This window comes from Perissodus microlepis, chromosome 22 (genome assembly GCF_051167445.1).
Source record: "Perissodus microlepis isolate ML-2025 ecotype Zambia chromosome 22, ASM5116744v1, whole genome shotgun sequence".
Classification (NCBI taxonomy): Eukaryota; Metazoa; Chordata; class Actinopteri; order Cichliformes; family Cichlidae; genus Perissodus; species Perissodus microlepis.
Window position 1 is genome coordinate 8,650,732 of NC_140481.1, and position 19,919 is coordinate 8,670,650.

Below are 19,919 nucleotides of genomic sequence, written 5' to 3' on the forward strand. Positions count from 1 at the left end.
ACTGAAATGAAAATAAATAAAAAATGAGACACACTTTCAAAAGTTTTAATAGAAATCTGTAAAAATGAGAAGTTTAATGGTAAACATGAAAATGACAGTGATTGTATTATGTAGAAAAAGCAACAACACAACAATACATGTATCTATTTATGAAAGAAAACTGCACCATAGCTACCGTGTACGTGAAACAGGTCTCCACTGGATATCAAATCATTTGTCAGTGCACTCGAAAAGGATCTGAAACTTCTTTTCCTGGAGATTTCAGAAAAGGAGCTAATCGTGAGCTTGCTTCTTTAAAAACAAAAATAACAACAATAACAACAAAAATCAGACTAATAATAATAATTATTATAATAATGATAATAATAATAATAATAATCACAGCTTTTAAGAATGACATATTAAACCACAATCTTGACATAAAATTGCACTTCAAAATACTGGTTGGGTGAATAAATATTTGCGATACCTTTTTATATCCATTTTGGTAATACAGTACATAAACACAGCAATAGTATATTAGCTGTCAACAGGGTTAATAGGGAAACTGATTTAAACTTTGTCTATTTTCATTCCAGCTGCTTTTGCATATAGTACAGAATTTGCATATTAGCACAGAAATAAATAAACACCAATGACATCAAAGAAGGGTAAAAAAGATTTACAAAACATACTGCATATCTAACATAGTGTCCATATATATTAATAATATAATTACATAACAGCGTCATTCAGAAGCGGTGCTCAAGTGCTTTTGCGTTTTGTCGTCAGACTCAAAACAAGCATGTGGTGATTTCTGGCCACAGGCTGGTCTTAGTCTTTTTGCACTGTCCCTTCGGACTCTGCCTCCTATCAGAGTTGTGTCTGGGAGGAAGGAGCCTTTTTTTGGCCTTGAGAGTTCTCAGGGTAAACACATCTTTCTCTAACAGGTGCATCTGCGCTCACCTCCAGGTGTCTCGTCTCTGTTCTGGGACTCGACGGCTGCTGGATGGTGAAGGATCCTTGATTCTTTTTGTTGGGTACAACACCTGCAGGCATTTGTCCTGTCGCCTCAGGGTTCGGCAGGCTGGCTTGGCTGCTCAGCGGCATCTCTTTAAGAACGTCCTGGCGATGTGGCAGAGCGAGCCTTCCCTTTGGAGCCTCGCTCAGTCTCATGGATGCCCCTGAGGTGTTAGCAGTCGTGCTGCTCAGAAAGCTGTACATTTGTAGGGGGGACCTGGGCGGAATCATGTGAATCCCCCCAATTGGAATCAGCATGTTTGGGGCTCTGCTTGGCTGCTGCGAGTGCAGAGGAAGGTGACTCAGGAGGTTGTGGGCTCCACGAGGACGCATGGAATGCGAGGGGATGTGGGTCAGACCAACCTCATCTACACACTACAACAAAAACAAACTGAAATTTCAGTGGTTCTGCTGGTGGTAAATTCACCTACGATGAACAGTTAAGAGCAGACATAATGCCATTTGGCTGGGTTTAAAGGTGCACAAAGTACAGTCTTAATGATCTGTCGATGATGTAAATCTATAGCAATGAAACAATGATAACCTTAGCTCTGATGCTGAGAAAGTTTTAAAAGCTGAGTTCTGCAGAGGTGCTCCGAGTTAGTTATCAACAATACAGACAATTTTAAAAGTCAAGCAAAAATAGGCAAGAATATTAAACATTTAATTTCTTTTAAATGTCAAATTAGCTGGTGGCTGTGTATCTGGGAGTCAGGGATATAAGTCAACTTAAACCCACCACAAGCTTTTGCTATTTGCTGGCGTTGCGGTGTGTTTGACCTCTCATGGCCACCATATGCAAGTCTCCCTTTGAAAAAGCTGGGGCAAGGGCAATTTTACCACTACTTTCTCAGTGTTTAGAAACTGTTGCTGTCTCAGTTCATTTTCTGTATTTTGACAAGATATCTTTTTTAAAAAGCTATAAAATATCTCAGTTTCATTTTGATATGGCCATCTATAGGATATAGGGTTGAAATTACGATTAAATGATTTGCAAATCACCGGGCACAGCCTGAAAAAGGGACCAGGCCCAGAATGCAGGAGGCGCCGTAGGGGTTGGGTGAACCCCTTGAACCAGTCTCCTGGAGAGGGGTTGTACTATGTCTCAGTCTGGAGTTGCCCTTGGTGAGAGGCTGGGATGGGTATCTTAGTATCCTCTCGGCTTGTTGCCAGTATGGTGGAGTTCTTCCCTGATTGGATGAAAGGGTTTGTTCCCTGGGTTGGGGAACGGGTCCTCACTGTCGTCTACGTCTATTCACTGAACGACAGTTCAGAGTACCTGGCCTTCCTGGAGTCCCTGATTTCTTGAGGGGACTCTCTCGTCTTACTGGGAACGCTCATGTGGGCAACAACAGTGAGACCCGGAAGCGCGAGATTGGGAGGAACAGCCTGCCAGATCTGAACCCGAATGGTGCTCTGTTACTGGACTTCTGCGCAAACCACAGTTCATCCATAACAAACTCCATGTTCCAACATAAGGGTGTCCATGAGTGCAAGTGGCACCAGGACATCGCAGGCTGCAGGTCGATGATGATTGTGATCGTATCATCAGATCTGCGGCCATATGTTCTGGATACTCTGGACTGGAAAATCTATGCCAGGGTGCTGGAAAGGAGAGTCCGCCCATTAGCTGATTCAGGAGGAACCTGCCACTTTCATGCCAGTTGTGGAAAACTAGACCAGCTCTTTAGCCTCCTGAGGATATTCAAGGGTTGGTCCAGTAAGGTTGGCAATAAGTCAGACTCTTTCCCAGTGACCGTTGGACTCCACCAGGGCTGCCCTTTGTCACTGATTCTGTTCATAATTTTTGACAGAATTTCTAGGCATAGTGATGGAAGGCTTCCACTTGCGTGGCCTCAGTATCTCGTCTGGTGGCCTCCAGCTCGCACTGGAGTGGATCACAGCCAAATGTGAAGCGGCAGGAATGAGAATCAGCACCTCCAAGTTTCAGGTTAAGGTCCTCAAGTGAAAAAGGATGGAGTGCCCACTCCGGGTCAGGGAATGCCTGAAGTGGAGGAATTTAAGTATCTTGGGGTCTTGTTTATGAGTTAAGGGAGAGGGGAGTGCGAGATCAACAGAAAGGTTGGTGCTGTGGCTGGAGTACGGGGAGAGGGAGGTCTGGACTTCTCTGCTTATGCTGCTGCCCCCGCAACCTGGCCACAGATAAGTGGAAGAAAATAGACGAATGGATGGATGGATATTTTTTTCCTCCTTGTTTGAAATGTCCCATTTTTCAACATGGAAATGTTCTTAGGTAAGTATTATATCCAGCTGAACACACAGCTTAGGAAACATTTTTCGAGTCCAGTTGAAGTCTACTTGAAGCGTGCTTGCACAAGTGCTGTACTGTTGTGTAGTGTCTCCTTGTCAGTGTGGTTATTAAAAAAACATTTACAGGTACAGTAGGTACAATCCAACAGACGAGGTACTGTAGCCCAAACTGCTGAAAAAGTTGACGCTGGTTCTGATAGAAAAGTGTCAGAACCGAGCATCACAGTTTGTTGTGTATGGGGCTGCATAGACACAGAACACAGCTGTGTTCCCTGATGGCTGTGGCCTCTTTCAGCAGGATATTGTGCCCTGCCACAAAGCAACAGTGGTTCAGGAATGGTTTGAGGAGCCCAACGATGACTTTGAGGTGTTGATTTGGCCTCCAAATTCCCCAGTTCTCAATCCAATTGAGCATCTCTGGGATGTGCTGGACAAATAAGACCGAATCATGAAGACCACACCTCACAACTTACAGGACTTAAAGGATCCATGCCTCAACAGGTCAGAGCTTTTTTGGCAGCCAAATGGGGACCAACACAATATTAGGCAGGTTTGTCATAAAGTTATACCTGATCCGTGTATATGCAAACACAAGAGGTCACTCTGTCGTGAATGTGAATCAGTACCTGCTCCTCTGGGACCTACATTAGTGTGAGGGGTATGTGGTGAAGTTTCACCATAACATGTTTGGTGTATACTTTTTGCTTATCAGTTTTTAATTAGGGTGAGCCGAGATACTCACCCACGCTATTTTTGTTGTTGACATGTGGTTCCAATCTTCAGAATTTAGTGATTGGCCTGCTTTTCCTTTTTTCCCCTGGTTACCCAGGGAAAACATGTGTCTATTTTGGAGCTTGCCTGCATTATTTTAGGGCTAGGAGCTGCATGGTTGCTTTGTCTGATATAAAACAAGAGAGCTGCCTTTCCTTACCTTTCCACTAAATGTGACTTTAAAATAACCTCATATGTACCAGCCTATCTATATTTATTCTAAATGTTGACTTGCTGGAATTTAGCTGAACCACACAAGATTGGCTTTGTGAGCTGGAACCTGATTTATTTAAAAACTTTAGGCTAAACTAATAGAGTTGGATCAAGTCACAGGTGAGTGACGCGGTTTGAAGAAAAGCCACCCTTTGGCCAGTGGTAATTATACACGCAGCAAAATTCTGACTTAAGTATACAAAAACGAAAAAATTAAATCGTTATGAAGAACACTCAAAAAATGCTGTAAACAAATGTTACAGCAACAAATGTTTTGAAGTCACTCACCAGCCTTGCCGTAGATGCTTGTTCCCTTGGATGAATATGGGCTTGACAGTGAGCAGAGGTGTCAGCCAGGGAGCCCAGAAACCCATAGGAATGCGACCCCTGAGACTGCACTATTATAGGAGAGAGGCCTCTAACAGGGGAGATTGGTCTCTGTGAGGCGGTGGAGACATGACAACTGGATGGGGAGAGGGATGAAGGAGGAGCAGGGGACTGGCAAGGCCTGGGTGATGGGTTGCGAGATGGAGAAAGCTCGATTTGTGGAGTCAGGATCTGACTACTTGGAGAATGAGGACCTCCAGAGGATGCTAACGTTGAAGTGTCGAGGCGTCTGCGGGCAAACAATGCCCTTCTGGCACTGGCTGAGCTTTTCTGGGTGGAATCCCTGGATGTAATCGGAAAGGATGAGCTGCCTTCAGACTCCCCCAGCTGATGTGCTGGATGAACTTTCTCTCTGTTAGTGTCAGAGCCTTCAGCCGCTGTGGACCGGCTGTCTTTGTTATGCCCGTCATACTTGTCCTTTGTGTTTTCATCCCCTTGATCTCCACTTTTCCCAGCATCAGAGCACTGATGACCTTTTTGTTGATTTGGCTGACATGATGAGATTTTGCAGACTTCAAGGACAGAAAAAAATGTTTATTTTAGATTAATTTTATATTTAACTTTTTTCAAATTTTTCTTACATTAGTAAGGCAAAACATCAAGAACTTTATTTAGATTATTTAAAATTTGACATGTAGATGTCAACATGTAGAGCTTATGAAAGCTTAGGTATTTCAATTTCCTACAAAACTACATTCATTCAAGACTTCAAAGGCTGCAATGCATTTTCTGAGTAACATGTAAAACAGTTACTATTACTTAACTCTTACTATTAACAGTAACTTATTACTCACTCATCACACACACGCTTAACTCTAAGTGAAAAATAGTCGATTGAACTTATTCTGATCAGCTTTTCTAGAACTGAAAACTCAGTCTTGCAGATCTTAATAAACTCAGTTTAATTTATCTAAATAACTCAATGCCACCTTTACCTCATCTGCTACGATACTTGCTCTAATTAAGCCCTCCACCCATTCTCCCAACAGGGAGAAACCCATAGCCTGAGAAATTCTGAGAGAAACTAGCATGAACATAAATGACTCAAACGCAGTAGAAACTTTCATCTTAGGATTTTTCTATTCATTTTTATCGCATTCTGCATCTTGAAGGAATTTGTAGAGCGGGTCACTATGTTAAATTAAAGGCGAAATGCTGGCCTGGCCTCTTGTTCCATGTTCCATTTATCTAAAGAGGTTTGACATTTGATAAAATGTGTACATAATAAGGAGTTAGAAGCAGACATTTAACACAGTAAGAATAGTGCTAATAATGCTAATGTGGCAAGCATAGGACAAAAAAGAAGAGAAAAAGGAGCACAGGGCATGTAATTTACCAAGCAATTACTGCATTTATTTTTAGGCAAAACCAAAAAAATAATACTCACTGAAATATGTCACTGTCTTAGTAGCATAAAACAAGTTGTACCTTCATGTGTGTTCCCTGGATAACAGCAGGTTTCCTTTCCATGTCCCTTAGATATCAGGTGTTCAGTAAGACTCCCTGGAAATAAGAAAGAGCCGCTCACTGTTGATGCACAGAGAACACATACAAGAAACTTAAAATGAAAAAACATTGTATTGCCTGTCCTTACCTGTAGCTTTGAATGCGGTTTCACAGAAACTGTAGTTAAATGATGGTGATTCCTTGGTGATTACTGTAGTATCGTCACACTGGCACTTTTCTCCAACTCCACCACGTGCGTCATCATACCTCTTATTTGATCTGCAAATGTAAAGAGAGAGAAAGAGGTTTCAGTCTGGTACTCAGGGTGTTTCCTTGTCAGTCAGCTCAGGATGATAGCAGCAATCAATATGAATGTAACAGGAGCTGACAGCCAGGCTGGGGGCCCTTCAGCACCTGTTAGTGACTGCATTTATCCAATGTAAGTGTAATGTCTGGTGCTGGCCTTTACAACATGGGAATTTCAAACTGTGGCGGCTGGGCTCGGGGTCCACACCACTTCACTTAGACTTCCTTCAGTGAGGCACCTACTTCAGCTTCAACAGAGAAGCTTTCATAAGCCAAAAACCAGCCCCCTCCGCCTCCCACCCTTCACAGCTAACACAACCACCAAGCCCAAACAAGAGGGAGCCTTCGATGCGGCTTCAAGTCCAGAGGTTTGCTGAAAGCGCAGCCAATAAAAACAGGCACAAGTGGGAGGGAAACCCTCGCCCAAACCAGCAGCTGCTCCAAATAAACGTGAAAAAACACTGAAAATAAAAACACATTCCTATGACAAACAATGGTTCTGGTTATAATTGGCTGTTTTTCTCTTCTATTTTCACCACAGGCTGTGTGGCTGGATAAACTCAGCAGGTATCATAAATGGTTGCTTTTACAGTGTCGGAAAACTTCCAAGTTAATGAAAGAGAAACACTTTGCCTTCGTGCCTCTATACTGTACTCGGCAGGTATAAATTTCATGTAACACCCGTTCCCACTCAAGATTTGAGCCTAGAGCCCTTGGCTTTCCCCACTTCAAAAAAAAGAAAGGAAAAAATGGCAACATCCCACTAGCTTGCTGCCTCCGTTGTGTCTTTATGTTCCTCAGACAGACAGAGCAGACGGAGAAAGCAGAAAGCGGGCGGGCGTGAGGATGACTCACTCTTTTTAGGAAGGCTGCGATGAGCGTCAACATGAGTCACAACAGGGATTTGTTCGCAGACACACTCCTGAACCAAAAAAGAGACACACAGATGGCACCTCTCTGCACTCCCCTTATCACATCACAGCAGTGTTTATTTCTGATAGGTATCAAAATTACTGAGCATGTCTGGCTTAACCTCCCTGCAAATGAATCTGAGGAGATGAGTGTGTGCTACATAAGAATAGTAGAACGGACTGTGCCTACCTACATCTTTTCAAATGATATGTTAGTTTCAGGATGAGTGTTAGCCATTGCTCATCTTGTTTTCTTTTCTTTTTAACATGAACAGTGACTCTTGCCAAATTTGGGTAAATCGGAGGTAGTTCCTCCACTGATTTGCTGGGATTGGAGCACTTTGAGGTGTTTTACTGTCTTTGTGCCAATCCTGCCAAAGGATAACACTGTGTTCACATCACAGCTTATTATTCAGTTTTAAGTAATTACTGTGTGTAGTTCATATCTGTTAAACATCATTAAGCACAGCTATTTTTACTATGGTTACTTGCATTTAAATGATTCTTTAATATACTGTTTCACGCTGATTTAGAACAGTATTTAAAATGAAGGTTGAAAGATTGATTAAATGCCCTGACAGCTAATCAAATGTGTCTTCCTGCCATGAGTAAGATGCACGTCAGTCAAGTGGCAAACATTAGGTTACAGGTTAAGAAATAATAAGCTCATTCAACCAAATAGCCTGGCCAACCTCTGCTAGGTCTGGCAGGCCAAGTCTGGGCTACAAGGTTCTTCTGGGGTCAGCGGTCCCCAATCCCTGGGCCACGGACCGGCCCGCGAGAGTTGAGGCTCAGGTGTGAAATTTATGGTTTTCAGGGTTTTTATTGTTATTTTTTTAATCGTTAACTCTGTTTCCCTGGGTCTTTCCCCGTGTGTTATGAATACATCTTCTTTTGGTACCGGTACTGGTTTTATTTTGTTGTATTTATCCGCGACACCTTAAAGGCCGGTCCATGAAAATATTGTCGGACATAAACTGGTCCGTGGCGTAAAAAAAGGTTGGGGGCTGTTGGTCTAAGTAATAATTGTCAATAAGCCTACCCCCTCATTTTGATACGTCTCTTTTAGAGTAATCTTAAGAATTATTTCTTTGTTCCATTATTGCAAAGACTTGAAAGAACAATATAAATACAGGAAAAAAAAATCATATTCTGATTTTCTAGAGTTAGGGTAAAGGTTAACTTTAAGGGCGAGGTCATCACCAATGAGTTAGACCTCACAGGGTTAATCAGCAAGCTGTTTTGAAAAATTATTTTTCAGAGTGGCTACAGGGTTGCTACTATCTACTATCCCAATTAAAAAAAAATAAATCAATAAATAATGGAAGCAACATGCCTCAAAAAACAAAACATGTAAAGACACATATTCAGCTCATTTTAACCAAAATACCTGTTTTGCTCTCCTCCAAAATAGGGTTAGGATTATCACCAATGGGGACTTGAACCTCAGCGGGTTAATAAAACAAAATATAGTCAATATTTGACTCATCTTAATATTATTATGTTTTTGGGAATGCTTTTACAAAAAAGCATTATACCCATAAACCTACAGGAAACCGTTTCCAAACTAACAGCAAATGAAAACATTTTCAGATCCTTTGTTTCACGTTTCCTCAGCATATTCCTAGGCCCAAGCTCTTTTTTTTTGTATAGCATTTGTCCATTTTCCATTCTGTCTGTACAGCAGATTTTCTTTAATGACTAATGCCATGTCTGTACACAATGTCCGTGTTACACCAATACACACAGCCAACAATGTACTGCTGCTCTATGTGAATGGCTCTGATGGCTGGTGTAAATGAATCTCTGCAGGAGCAGAGGAAGCTAGGTAGTTTCCTGGCTTCAGGCCTTCAACAGATGGACTCTGCTGGTGCAGACAGCCAACCCTTAGCCTGTCCAACGTAACGGACGACAAGTTTCCAGAACACAGAACAGAATGTGACACATGCTTTCTGCGCTGTAAGTAATGCGGAGCATTACAATATAAATAAAAACAATGTATCATTATTACCTAACAGTGCTGGATAATCTTACTTGTGTTACAAAAATCTTAAGGTTATGTATATAACCCCGGTTCTCTGAGTAGCATGAGTGAGTGTCTCACTATGGGGGAACGCCTCCTGCGTGACCTCATCAGAAGCTCAAATACCATTACGCCAGCCCTTACAGGCTGGCTAGGTGACGCCTATGTCAGGAGGGGCTAGTGCCTCCCTATATAATAGGCTGACATAGCATCAGATGTCATTCAAAACAAGCCCACCTCTTCCTCGCTTCCATAGCAAGGAGGGCGGTCTGGTGAGACACTCACTCATGCTACTCAGAGAACCGGGGTTCTATACATAACCTTAAGTTCTCTTTCATAGCATTCGTTTCATGTCTCACTATGGGAGAAATACTGACTCCCGGATTGCCAACTGTCCCCAACAGCACTTCACAGGGGAGAAGCCCCCACCCGGGAAGAACCTGCACTGAGGACTGAATGCGCTAGGTTAGGTGCCGTCACATCTAACCTGTAAAACCTAGCAAATGTATGAGGTGAGGTCCAGCATGCAGCTGCGCACACCTCTTGAATAGAAACTCCCCTAAAGAGAGCCCATGAGGTTGCCAGACCTCTAGTGCAATGCGCACGCAAGCCAGCAGGAGGCTGAAGGCCCCTGCTAGTATAGGCCAGGGCAATTGCTCCTACTATCCAATGGGAGAGGCGCTGTTTAGACACGGGCTTTCCCATATGTGGTTTAGCATGAACAGCTGGTCACTTTGTCTGACACTCTGGGTTCGGTCCATGTAAATGCGCAGAGCACGGACTGGACACAAGGTATGCAGCCGCTGTTGCTCCTCTGAGGAGAAAGGCGGTGGGCAAAAGGCCGGCAGTTCTATAGGGGAACATGTGCCGACAACCTTCGGGACAAAGGCAGGGTTGAGCCGCATACTGACCCTCGTATTATCCGAGGAGAACCGAATGCATGACTGATGCACTGAGAGAGCGTGGATCTCTCCTACACGTTTAGCAGAAGCTAAAGCAATTAATAGAGCCGTCTTCAAGGACAGAAATTTTAACTCAACCTGTTCCAGGGGTTCAAATGGGCAACAGGAGAGCGCAGCCAACACTGTGGGCTGCTCTAGAACACCCGCTGCTCTAGAACACTGAATAGTGTCGATAACACTATGAGGGAGCCCCACTGTGTTCAGGTTAAACCACTCACGGGCCAAGCCCATAGAGCTAGCCTCTCTGGGGGTGGAATATTTCCCCCTGTGCCTGAGACAGGAGGTCTCTGCGTAGTGGTAACGGCCAAGGTGGGCCGCACAGCTGCTGAAAAATCTCCGCCAGCCAGTGCTTCCCTGGCCAGTGCGGGGCTATCAGGATCATATAGTGACTTCTCTCCCTCACTTTGGCCAGAGTTGCAGAAATGAGGGCCACTGGGGGAAAAGCATAGAGGAGGGTTCTCGGCCACTCGTGAGCTAGAGCATCCACCCGAGTGGAGCTCTCTGATCGTGCAGCGAGTAAAACAGGGGACACTGAGCATTCTCCCTGGATGCATAAACGTCCACGGTCGCCTGACCGAATCGCAGCCAGATCTGCTTCACCACCTCTGGGTGAAGCTTCCAGTCCCCATACAGCGGGTTGCCCCTGGAGAGAAGATGTGCTCCAAAGTTCAAGATCCCCGGCACGTGAGTCGCTCTCAGTGACAGCAGGTGGACACTGCTCCAGACTATCAGTCTGTGTGCCAGTGTGTGTAACTTGGGGGACCCCAGACCCCCCCTGTCTGTTGATGTAGGCCACAACAGTGGAATTGTCCGACCTCACTAAAACATGATGACCTCTCAGCCAAGGGAGAAAGTGTTTTAGCGACAGTTGAACTGCCAGCAGTTCCAGACAGTTTATGTGGGTGGAGCGCATGTGAGGGCCCCATTCCCCATTCACTGTTCTGCCTTCGTGGGTGGCCCCCCAGCCCGAAAGAAAGGCATCTGTTGAAAGCACCTTCCTGGCTGAAACTGCCCCCATGGCAATGCCCTGAGACAAGAAACCTGGCCTCTTCCACTCGCGGAGAGCGAGTGAACAGTCTGCAGAGACTCTCACCCGACAGTGGCCGTCTCGGTGAGGGTCCAGTCCCCGCAAGCCCACCCAGTACTGAAACCCTCTCATGTGCAGGCGTCCCAGTGTTATCGCCACTAGAGATGAAGCCATCAGACCGAGCAGCCTCTGGCACTGTTTGAGGGTCACTGTGTTGCCTCTGCGAAACAGTGCTAGGGATGACCGTATGGCCGCTGTTCTCTCCGGGGACAGAAAAGCCCTCACCCGGAGGGAGTCTAGGCTGAGCCCTATGAAATTAATGCATTGAGTTGGCGTCAATGTGCTCTTTTCCACGTTTATCTGGAAACCCAAACTCTCCAGATGGTGTATGAGAGCATTTGTATGACAAGTCGCTCCCTGGCGGGTTGGGGCTGCCACCAGCCAGTCGTCAATGTATGTGGCCACCCGAAATGCCCTTTTCCCTGAGCGGGGCCACTGCTGCCTCGTGCATTTTACAAACACCCTTGGGCTCAGTGAGAGACCAAAAGGCAGGACTACAAACTCGTATGCTATCCCCTGGAAAGCAAATCTCAGATACTTTCGGTGTGGGGGATATATGGGGATGTGGAAATAAGCATCCCTCAGGTCGATTGATGTGAACCAGTCGCCCGCTCGTACAAACTGTAGCAGCGAGGCGTGCGTCAACATCCTGAACTTGTATGTCCTTAAATGCCGGTTCAGGGCACGGAGATCCAGAATGGCTCTCATCCCCCTCCCCCCTTTCTTTGGCACAAGGAAATACCTTGAATAAAATCCACTGTGCATTTCCTCGGGAGGGACAACTCTTATAGCTCCTTTGTCTCTCAAGGTGGAAATTTCCTCCAGGAGAAAACTGGCAGACTCACCCAGAGCACGAGAGTAAACGATTTCTTTGAAATGTGGTGGAGCGACATTGAATTGCAGCCTGTAATTCAATGCCGCTGGGGTGGCATCTGGCGGAGGCCGATAGACTCCATCCCCTCACAATCCAGCAGGGAGCTCCCCACGATGGGGTGTTTCTCGCTGTAAGGTTTTGCTTTCCACGTCACCGCTATCTCATCGAGTAGCTCCGGGAAAACAGGCAACACATGCTTCCCCGTCTTTTTCGCCTTTGGCAATTTCTTTCCGTCAAAACGAGACTTTACAACCTCTGTTTGTACGGCGGGCCACGGGATGTTGAGCCTAGCAGCTGGGCGCTTGCACATGTCCTGCATGTCGAGATCCAGGGGAGACGGCGGTGTCGGTTTTTTCAACCTTGCCGGTAGCCGAGGGCTTTGCAGCCCAGCTGATGCTAGCCAAGGAGGTGGAATCTTCCTCCTCGTCGTCAGACAGCAGGAGCTCCGAGTCAGCCGACTCATCTCCGTCCTCCTTGGCATCTCCTCCCCAGGTGACTCCAGCATCGGGGGAAAACTCGCGATCTCCGTGTGCCTCCAGCGACGGGAAAGCGGTCGCAATGGGCTGAGGGTCTGCCTCTGCCCAGCTCGGCCCTGGCGTTGCGGCCAAATCATCGGGCACCTCAGTTTCTCCTTGCGCCACAGCAGCCTCACACAGCAAAGGGTTGCCACCCGACAGGTTAGCCTGGCGAGCTAGCCTGCGGCGGAGTAGTTTGCGTGGGAAAGCCGCGCAGTGGATACAGTCTTGTGCGGGTGTCAAGGCAGCCTGAGCGTGAGATAAACCCAGGCATGCCGCACACACGGGGTGTGTATCCCAGGCAGAAATCTTCTTGCCGCAAGGACAGAGTTTTGCAACTTCGTTGACAGTCGTAGCCATGGTTAGCTAGAGGGTTGCGCACGTTAGCGAGACTGACACTGAGTGCGGAGAATATTGCTATTCCTCGCTAACGTGGGGTGAAAAGTGTTGCTACTTTTCTACAGGTATTGCTACCTAATGTGTAAAACCGCTAGCGTCGAAGGGTATTGCTACCTGATGGTGAAGCTAGAGGTACCTTTGTTAGCAAAGTGTTGCTACTTCGCTTTCGGAAAATATTGCTACTTCCCTGGGTGAAAGTATTGCTACTTGGCACCAGCACTAGCTACAGAACAGTATTGCTACTGCTTGTATGCTAGTGGACAACTGAAAAGTTGGGAACAAAACGCCCGGCGACCGAGTTGTTCACTCGAATCTGTGGACAGTTTAGCTTTAGCACCCAATAGCACAGTTGTCTACAGGCTTCTGTCAGAAGCGAGAAGAGGTTTTTGAATGACATCTGACGCTATGTCAGCCTCAGTGTTGCCAACTCCTCAGTAAGGAAAATCGCTATTGGTTGTCCTAAAAGTCGCTAGAAGTCGCTAAATGACGTCATCACCTAATTTGCATAATTGGTCATGCTAATCTAATTATCAGGAGATCATACTCACCCTCTCTCAGAGACCCAAACTTCATTTCTGGAGCATGACTGGACCTTTTCCTCCTCTGTCTCGTCCTCCTTCTCTTCCTCCTTCTCCTCCTTTCTGTTTGACTTGTTGTCATCCACTGATGTATGTCCTTTCTTTGTTCCCTCGTAGTCTCTGTAGCATGACTGCTTTTTGCAGACCTACACTCGAAAGAGACACGGGCAAATTCACCAACTCTGCTCCAGCATGCCCAGGGAGACAAAAATTGGGAATTCTCATTGAACGATGTATTTTATTACATGTGTTAAGACACACGCTTCATTTCAACAGTTTAAATTTTGACCCCGTTAAATGACATTTCCCGTTTTGGATTCTATAACAAAAATGGTAAGGAAAGCTAACCCACTCTTTTCTATGCCTCCTATATGGAGTGTCTCAGTGTCTGCTCTACTTCTTATCACCTACCAGTCCTTACATTTTGATCAGTTTTATTTGATTCTTTCCCAAGTTCTGTTACAATAGTAATGATTAGGTCTACAGACAGGTGTAATCAGTGGTCAGTGTTGTAATTACCTCTGTGGAGGAGGGTCTTTTGTCGTCCTCTTGCTCCACTGACTCTGCTGCCTGCACTGACATGGGGGATAGTGTATATATGGATGGACTGAGCCTCTGCTTGCAGTGAAGCAGAGAGAGAACTGTCTTGCTGGAGAGGCCAGGTGGATTGGGGTCATAGCCACTAGTAGACCACGACGAATACACTGAGGGCTTCTGTTCATCCAGAGCAGAAGGGTTTGGTTTAATGTAGTTTAAATAGCACCAGCTGTTACAGGTGCTGGACAGCAGACTGGGGAATGAAGGCCCAACATGCGAGACAGGAGAGCAAATAGCAGGTAAACATGACTCCTGTTTGAGCTTGTGCTTGCAAGTCTCAACTGTTGCTTTGTCAGAACAACCCATCTCCCTCTCCTCTTCTTCTTTTACTCTTTTCTGCTGCTGCTGTGACTCTGGAGGCAGCTCCATGCTGTTTGAGGGGGAAAGCATACGTTTATTGCCCCCTGAGCCTGATAACCTGAGGCTATCATCAGACCACAGTTGAAGATCTGGACTCATGTCCCTGTGGGGTCTTTGTTCAGCTGTTGAAACACCTGCACTTTGTGGGACAGCACTAACTGCCTCCTGGGGCCTAGGGGAGGTGGACTGAGACAATGTGGTGTATATGGCGCATGCAGGGGTGTGTGTGTCTGTTTGGAGGCGCACTGCAACTGCTGGATCTGTGACTGGCCTCAATATTTCTAGATTGGAACTGATGTTAGGGGCAGACTGCCGAACATGGGAGCGACTTACTGAGTAGTCATCGTCTTGTGGAGGAATCTCTAGTTTCAGCCCTGTAGACATGGGGAGATAGCGGGCTCTGGCAGCCCCTGATGGTCCGTGCGTATGATATTGCTGTGGTGCAGGAGCAAGGGCCTGCTCTGTATAGGTCTCCTCTTTTACAGTTGTAGATGGGTCATGAGGAAGGGACAGTTCTGTGCTCCCAATCAACTGAATATTTTGAGTAAGTTTCCACTGAGAAAAGATATCTTTGCACTGCAATTCCACTGGATTATGTAAAACAGTGTCCCCTGATAGAGAAGAAGAAGAGGGCCTGCTGCAGTGCACAGAAGTTGGGCTTCTTGCTTGAGAAGATCTGCTTGGGTTGAGATATTCAGGACCACGGCTCAGGATCGTACACTCCTCCTCCTCCTCATCTGGATCACTGATAGCAGTGTGTCTCATTAATAGACATTTTCTTCTTTCTCTCCACCCAACTGCAGAGCGCTCAGGGGACAGAGAGCTGTAGTCAAAAGACTTACTGCGGGTCTCAGCCATGAGGACACTCTGTTGTGGGTCGTGAGGGGCCTGTTCAGATGCTGAGCGCCTCATCTCTCTGTGCTGATGCACCCCCGGCACCGTCAGCATATGAAGAGCTCTTGATCTCCTTAGTGGCGTTGATGTTGCAACGTCCATGTCCTGTCTGTTTGACTCTTCAAAGGACGTGGAGCGACTGGATGCATATGATGCACTACTATCCTGACTAGGGCTGCGGGGCAGGGACAGAGAGTCAAAACTAGATTCTCCTGATGACTGGGCAGCTTCAGCTAATCGTAACCGCTTCTTCTTTGGAGGAAGCTTTTCAATAGGGAGCTGTGCCAGAGAGGGGCTTCTCTGCGGCCACTGAAATTCATCTAGTTTCTCTTGATGTTTTGCTGTGGTGGTAGGTTCGGCTGAAGTGTCTGTACTCATGTTGGGATCCTTTGTCACCAGGATCTCTGGAACCTGCACATTGTGTTGGCGGACCAGCTTTCGGGCTGCTAGTTTTGGTACATGTTGTTGAGGTTGTTTTTGAGGCAACAGCTGATGATCTTCATGAGGTGGAGAGTGCTTTGTTGCCTCTGCACCTGGATTCTCATTACTCAAGGATTCTTGTTTTTCAAAGGAACTAGTATGCTGAATTACTGAACAAGTTTGCAATGCAGGCTTCCTCTGGCCCTCATAAGTTGCACTGCTTTCATCTTTGCACTGGCCTGAAGACAGGGAAGAACAAGGTAATGAAGGAGAAGAGGGGTCATCAAATTCAAAACTCTCCTCTTTCCTTCTCTTGCGCATTACTGAAGCGCCTGCCCTGACTGCACTGTTCTGTACTTGTGAACACTCCATTTGACTAATTACCACTTCATTGATGGGTTGATGTGATAGGCACAGGCTCTGCTTGTGTTTTTTATAACCTACCCAATCTTTGCATCCTGTGCCACAGGCCTCACACTCATATGGCTGTGGTTGACTTTGCTTACAGTCAGGCACAGTGGTTAAGCTGTCAGAGTAAAATGAAAGAGAATCCTCGTGTTCCTCTTTTGTAAGTTCTGTACCAAGTGGAATTTCAATTGCTGGCTGTCGTCTTAGCATCCCATAACGACGTGAAGGCTGTCGTTCGTCAAAGGACTGACTTAGGCGACATTTGCTTTGGCCGCCACTGGTGGTCTCAAATAAACTGGCTTCAGGTGGCATTGAATGACTTCGCACCAGCGGGGTGGTGGACGTTTGGCTAGCTGGCTGCTCCATATTTGAAGGTGGGTGATGAAATTTTTCACATGGAACTCCCATAGTGATAGAGCCGCTGCTTTTATAGCCCACATCGCCAACCTTGGGGCTATGAATGAGCGGTTCTTTCACAGTTGAACTCTTCTGAGACTCAGAACTGTTCTTTCTGGAGAGTGAGAATCTCCTTGGTTTTACACTGTCAATTTTACTGGTATCCACCACTGCCTCGTTGATGGTGATAAGTTTGGTTATATGGTCGATGACCTGTTTCTTGGGCACCGTGAATGAGATGCTTTTGTCCTCCTCACCAGAGGGATGCTGGTTTTGATGACGAGACATCCTCTGTAGGTGTCCAAAGCGTCCATATTTACCAAGGATGATCTCAGCATAGCTTTTGGCACTTGTGTCGGGGGGGCTGTCCTGTGACTGCTCTGTACTTTCAGAGCGAGAAAAATAGCCAGATTCTGTACTACCTCTACTACCTAAAGCTAAAGATGACGCCTTTTCATCAGATGAGTCTTGAGGAGTGTGTTTTCCTCTGCTTAGGCGCAGGGCCAATCTTTTTTTCACCGCATAGGAGTAATTGTTTCCTCCAGGGCAATCTTTGGCCATGTCCGTTTCAACACTCTTGATTGAGGCTCCACTGTCTTGTCTTTCTGAAACAGAAGAAGCTGATGATAGCTGTCTCGTTTCCTCGTCCGACTCTGTGGCTTGCTCCGCTGCCGATTTCGACTCCCCAAGTGCCAGGCCTGCCTTCACCCGGTGGGTATGAGATTTACGGTGTTTGTATAGGTTACTCTTGGTCTTAAAAGAGAACCCGCATGGGGCACAGGGATAGGGCCTTTCACCCGTGTGGGAGCGAATGTGTTTCTGTAAAACACTAGGCTTGGCACATGCACGGCCACAGTAAGTGCAAACATATTTCCCTGGTCTCTGAGGCTTACGCTCACGTTTCTGCTTTGGGGTCCCTTCCTGGGTTTCTGATTTAGACTGGGCAGGGTCACCTGCTGAGGAAGGTGGGATTTCTGGAGTCAAACTCAAACCTGTGGTTGGTTTCGTTGCTGTCGATGCCTCCTGTTTATTCGCCGGTGCTGTATCTGAGTCAATGCTCTGCCGCTGGTGTCTGAGACGTTTGCGTTCTGGATTCTGCCTTCTGGATTGTTTGGGCTGCTGTAATGTGCCATGGGGCTTTGGGGAGCCGGTTTGCTGTTGTTGACAGGGCTGGGGGGGAGACTTGGGCTGAGGGCCTCGCTGTGGAGACTCCTTCTGAGAATGTTCTTGACCTCCGGACTGCTCCCCAGTGGTCAGGCGACTATGCAAGGCCTCCATAAAATGGAAGGACAGCCTCAGGTAGACACGTAGGATGCGTCTGCCTGAGCCAGGCTACAGAGTTAAAGCCAAAGCATTAACTGGGTAAGAGGTTTAATGAGAGCAAATCTGATCAAAATATCCACCTTACTTGACTTCACTTCATAATTTTTTGCTTGTTTTACTCAAATTGTTATTGCTTGACAAAGGAATGATGCCATCAAATGTAAAACAGTAGCATCAACGAATGCAGTTGTGATATGCCATGTGCTGTGGAGGAAGTCCTCTGCCATCCAAGCATTAAGCATTCCATCATGAATCACACAGACTCCGTTGCTCAGCTGGTTCAGTTCAATGCACAATTCCTTTGTCTTCTCAACATGTAGATCTGCAAAAACAAACAAGTCGTTATATAGGATAGTGCATACAGTTCAACACTGAGAAACAGATAACCCTCTGGCTTCTCTGTTTGCCAGATAGGAATATTTATGTTTTGTGTTGCATAATCACTCTATGTGTCATAACATTCATCTTTCGCTTTCCCGCGGCTGCTGCCTGTTTTAAATTAGAATGGTTTATGTAATGTTTTGTTGTAAAATATATCAGCATGCAGTAAAAGTGATGATTCTGCTAATATTCCCTGAGAGAAGCAGTATGCGCACCCAACTGTGACTTGAACATTCAAATAACATCATTTGATTTGGTCTTTAGTGATTTCCTATTTCTTAACGATTGCAGAATATCATTATGTCAGACAACACATTACACATACTGCCCACTCCCATAAAACTGGTCTGATCTTTCTGCTGCAAGACAGAAAATGACCAACAACAAAAAACCAGAGAATCTGCCACTTGATTCATTTGATTGTGGAACTATAATGTCCTAATGGTTTGATTATGAAATTGACTTAGTGATCACTTGTACTCTTTCACACTCGTACTGCTGTCTTACAAGCACCTTTTTCGTCTTTGGTGTTAATGAAATTGCAGCTTTTGAAGGTTACGTTGTGTCGTCTACTATCAAATGCAAAATGATGATCATCAGACTGTGCTAACATACAGTGCTGCCACATTGCAGGACATGTGAAGGACTCTACCTGTTTCATCGGATTAACTGATGATTTTAGATATTTTAAAAAGGGCCAAGCCAAACGGAGGCGACGGATGGCTGCGAGCTGTGAGTGCATACAAAAGGTGACTGAGTGGAGATACTGAAGAAAATTCCCAGTGTTACTTTATGCCAGCATGCTGAAACAGTAAACAAGGCATCCCACGCACTGACCAGCTGGTTTCTACACCCACATTCTGGTGGAAGACGGCAAAGCTGCTGGATACTATCCAAATTACTGATAACAGGTTGACAACCATCTTTGATTTAACTTGTGAGAAGAGTATACGTGCCAATACTGGATGAATAAAAAACAATCACTTTATACTACCAGCAAAACAAGCATAGTATAGGAGAGTTATAGAATTTGTGCAGTTTGCAGAGGACCATTGAGATCATAGCTCTCTTGCCATAAGCCTAGTAAGTGTTAAATGTAGGCCAATCAGGTAGTCTCTACCAGGGCTTATAGCTTGTAGTGGGAAGGCAGACTCTGGTTTGTAAAACTCGAATTAACATGTCTGTCTGAGAGTTGTTTGGGGCATGTGCATTCTCTGCATGAAGGTGACAATGACTGCTACTAACAACTAGTCAAATAATAAAAAAATAAAATAAAAAAATTGGCTCATTTTCACTTGCTCCAAAGTTAACTATGAACTGTTCATTTACACCTCACATAACATGGGTGCAGCCAATGCACAAACGAGCCAAACATTTCTCCTTGCACCCCTCACCCCA

At 45.7% G+C, this 19,919-nt stretch overlaps 1 protein-coding gene across 8 annotated transcripts in view; it reads right to left on the reverse strand.

Annotated features, from left to right (window-relative positions):
• Window positions 1-31: 31 nt before the first annotated feature.
• hivep3a (HIVEP zinc finger 3a) overlaps window positions 32-19,919 on the reverse strand; it is a 48,492-nt gene continuing 28,604 nt past the window's right edge. For all 8 annotated transcript variants that reach the window (XM_084920256.1, XM_084920258.1, XM_084920253.1 and 5 more), the window contains 6 exons: window positions 14,262-18,462; window positions 13,713-13,888; window positions 6,236-6,366; window positions 6,070-6,144; window positions 4,543-5,153; window positions 32-1,374 (listed from right to left, as the gene is read on the reverse strand). In XM_084920256.1, coding sequence (XP_084776382.1) covers window positions 853-1,374; window positions 4,543-5,153; window positions 6,070-6,144; window positions 6,236-6,366; window positions 13,713-13,888; window positions 14,262-18,095 — 5,349 coding nt within the window. In that variant the 5' untranslated portion in view covers window positions 18,096-18,462 and the 3' untranslated portion in view covers window positions 32-852. The remainder of the gene's footprint in view (window positions 1,375-4,542; window positions 5,154-6,069; window positions 6,145-6,235; window positions 6,367-13,712; window positions 13,889-14,261; window positions 18,463-19,919) is intronic.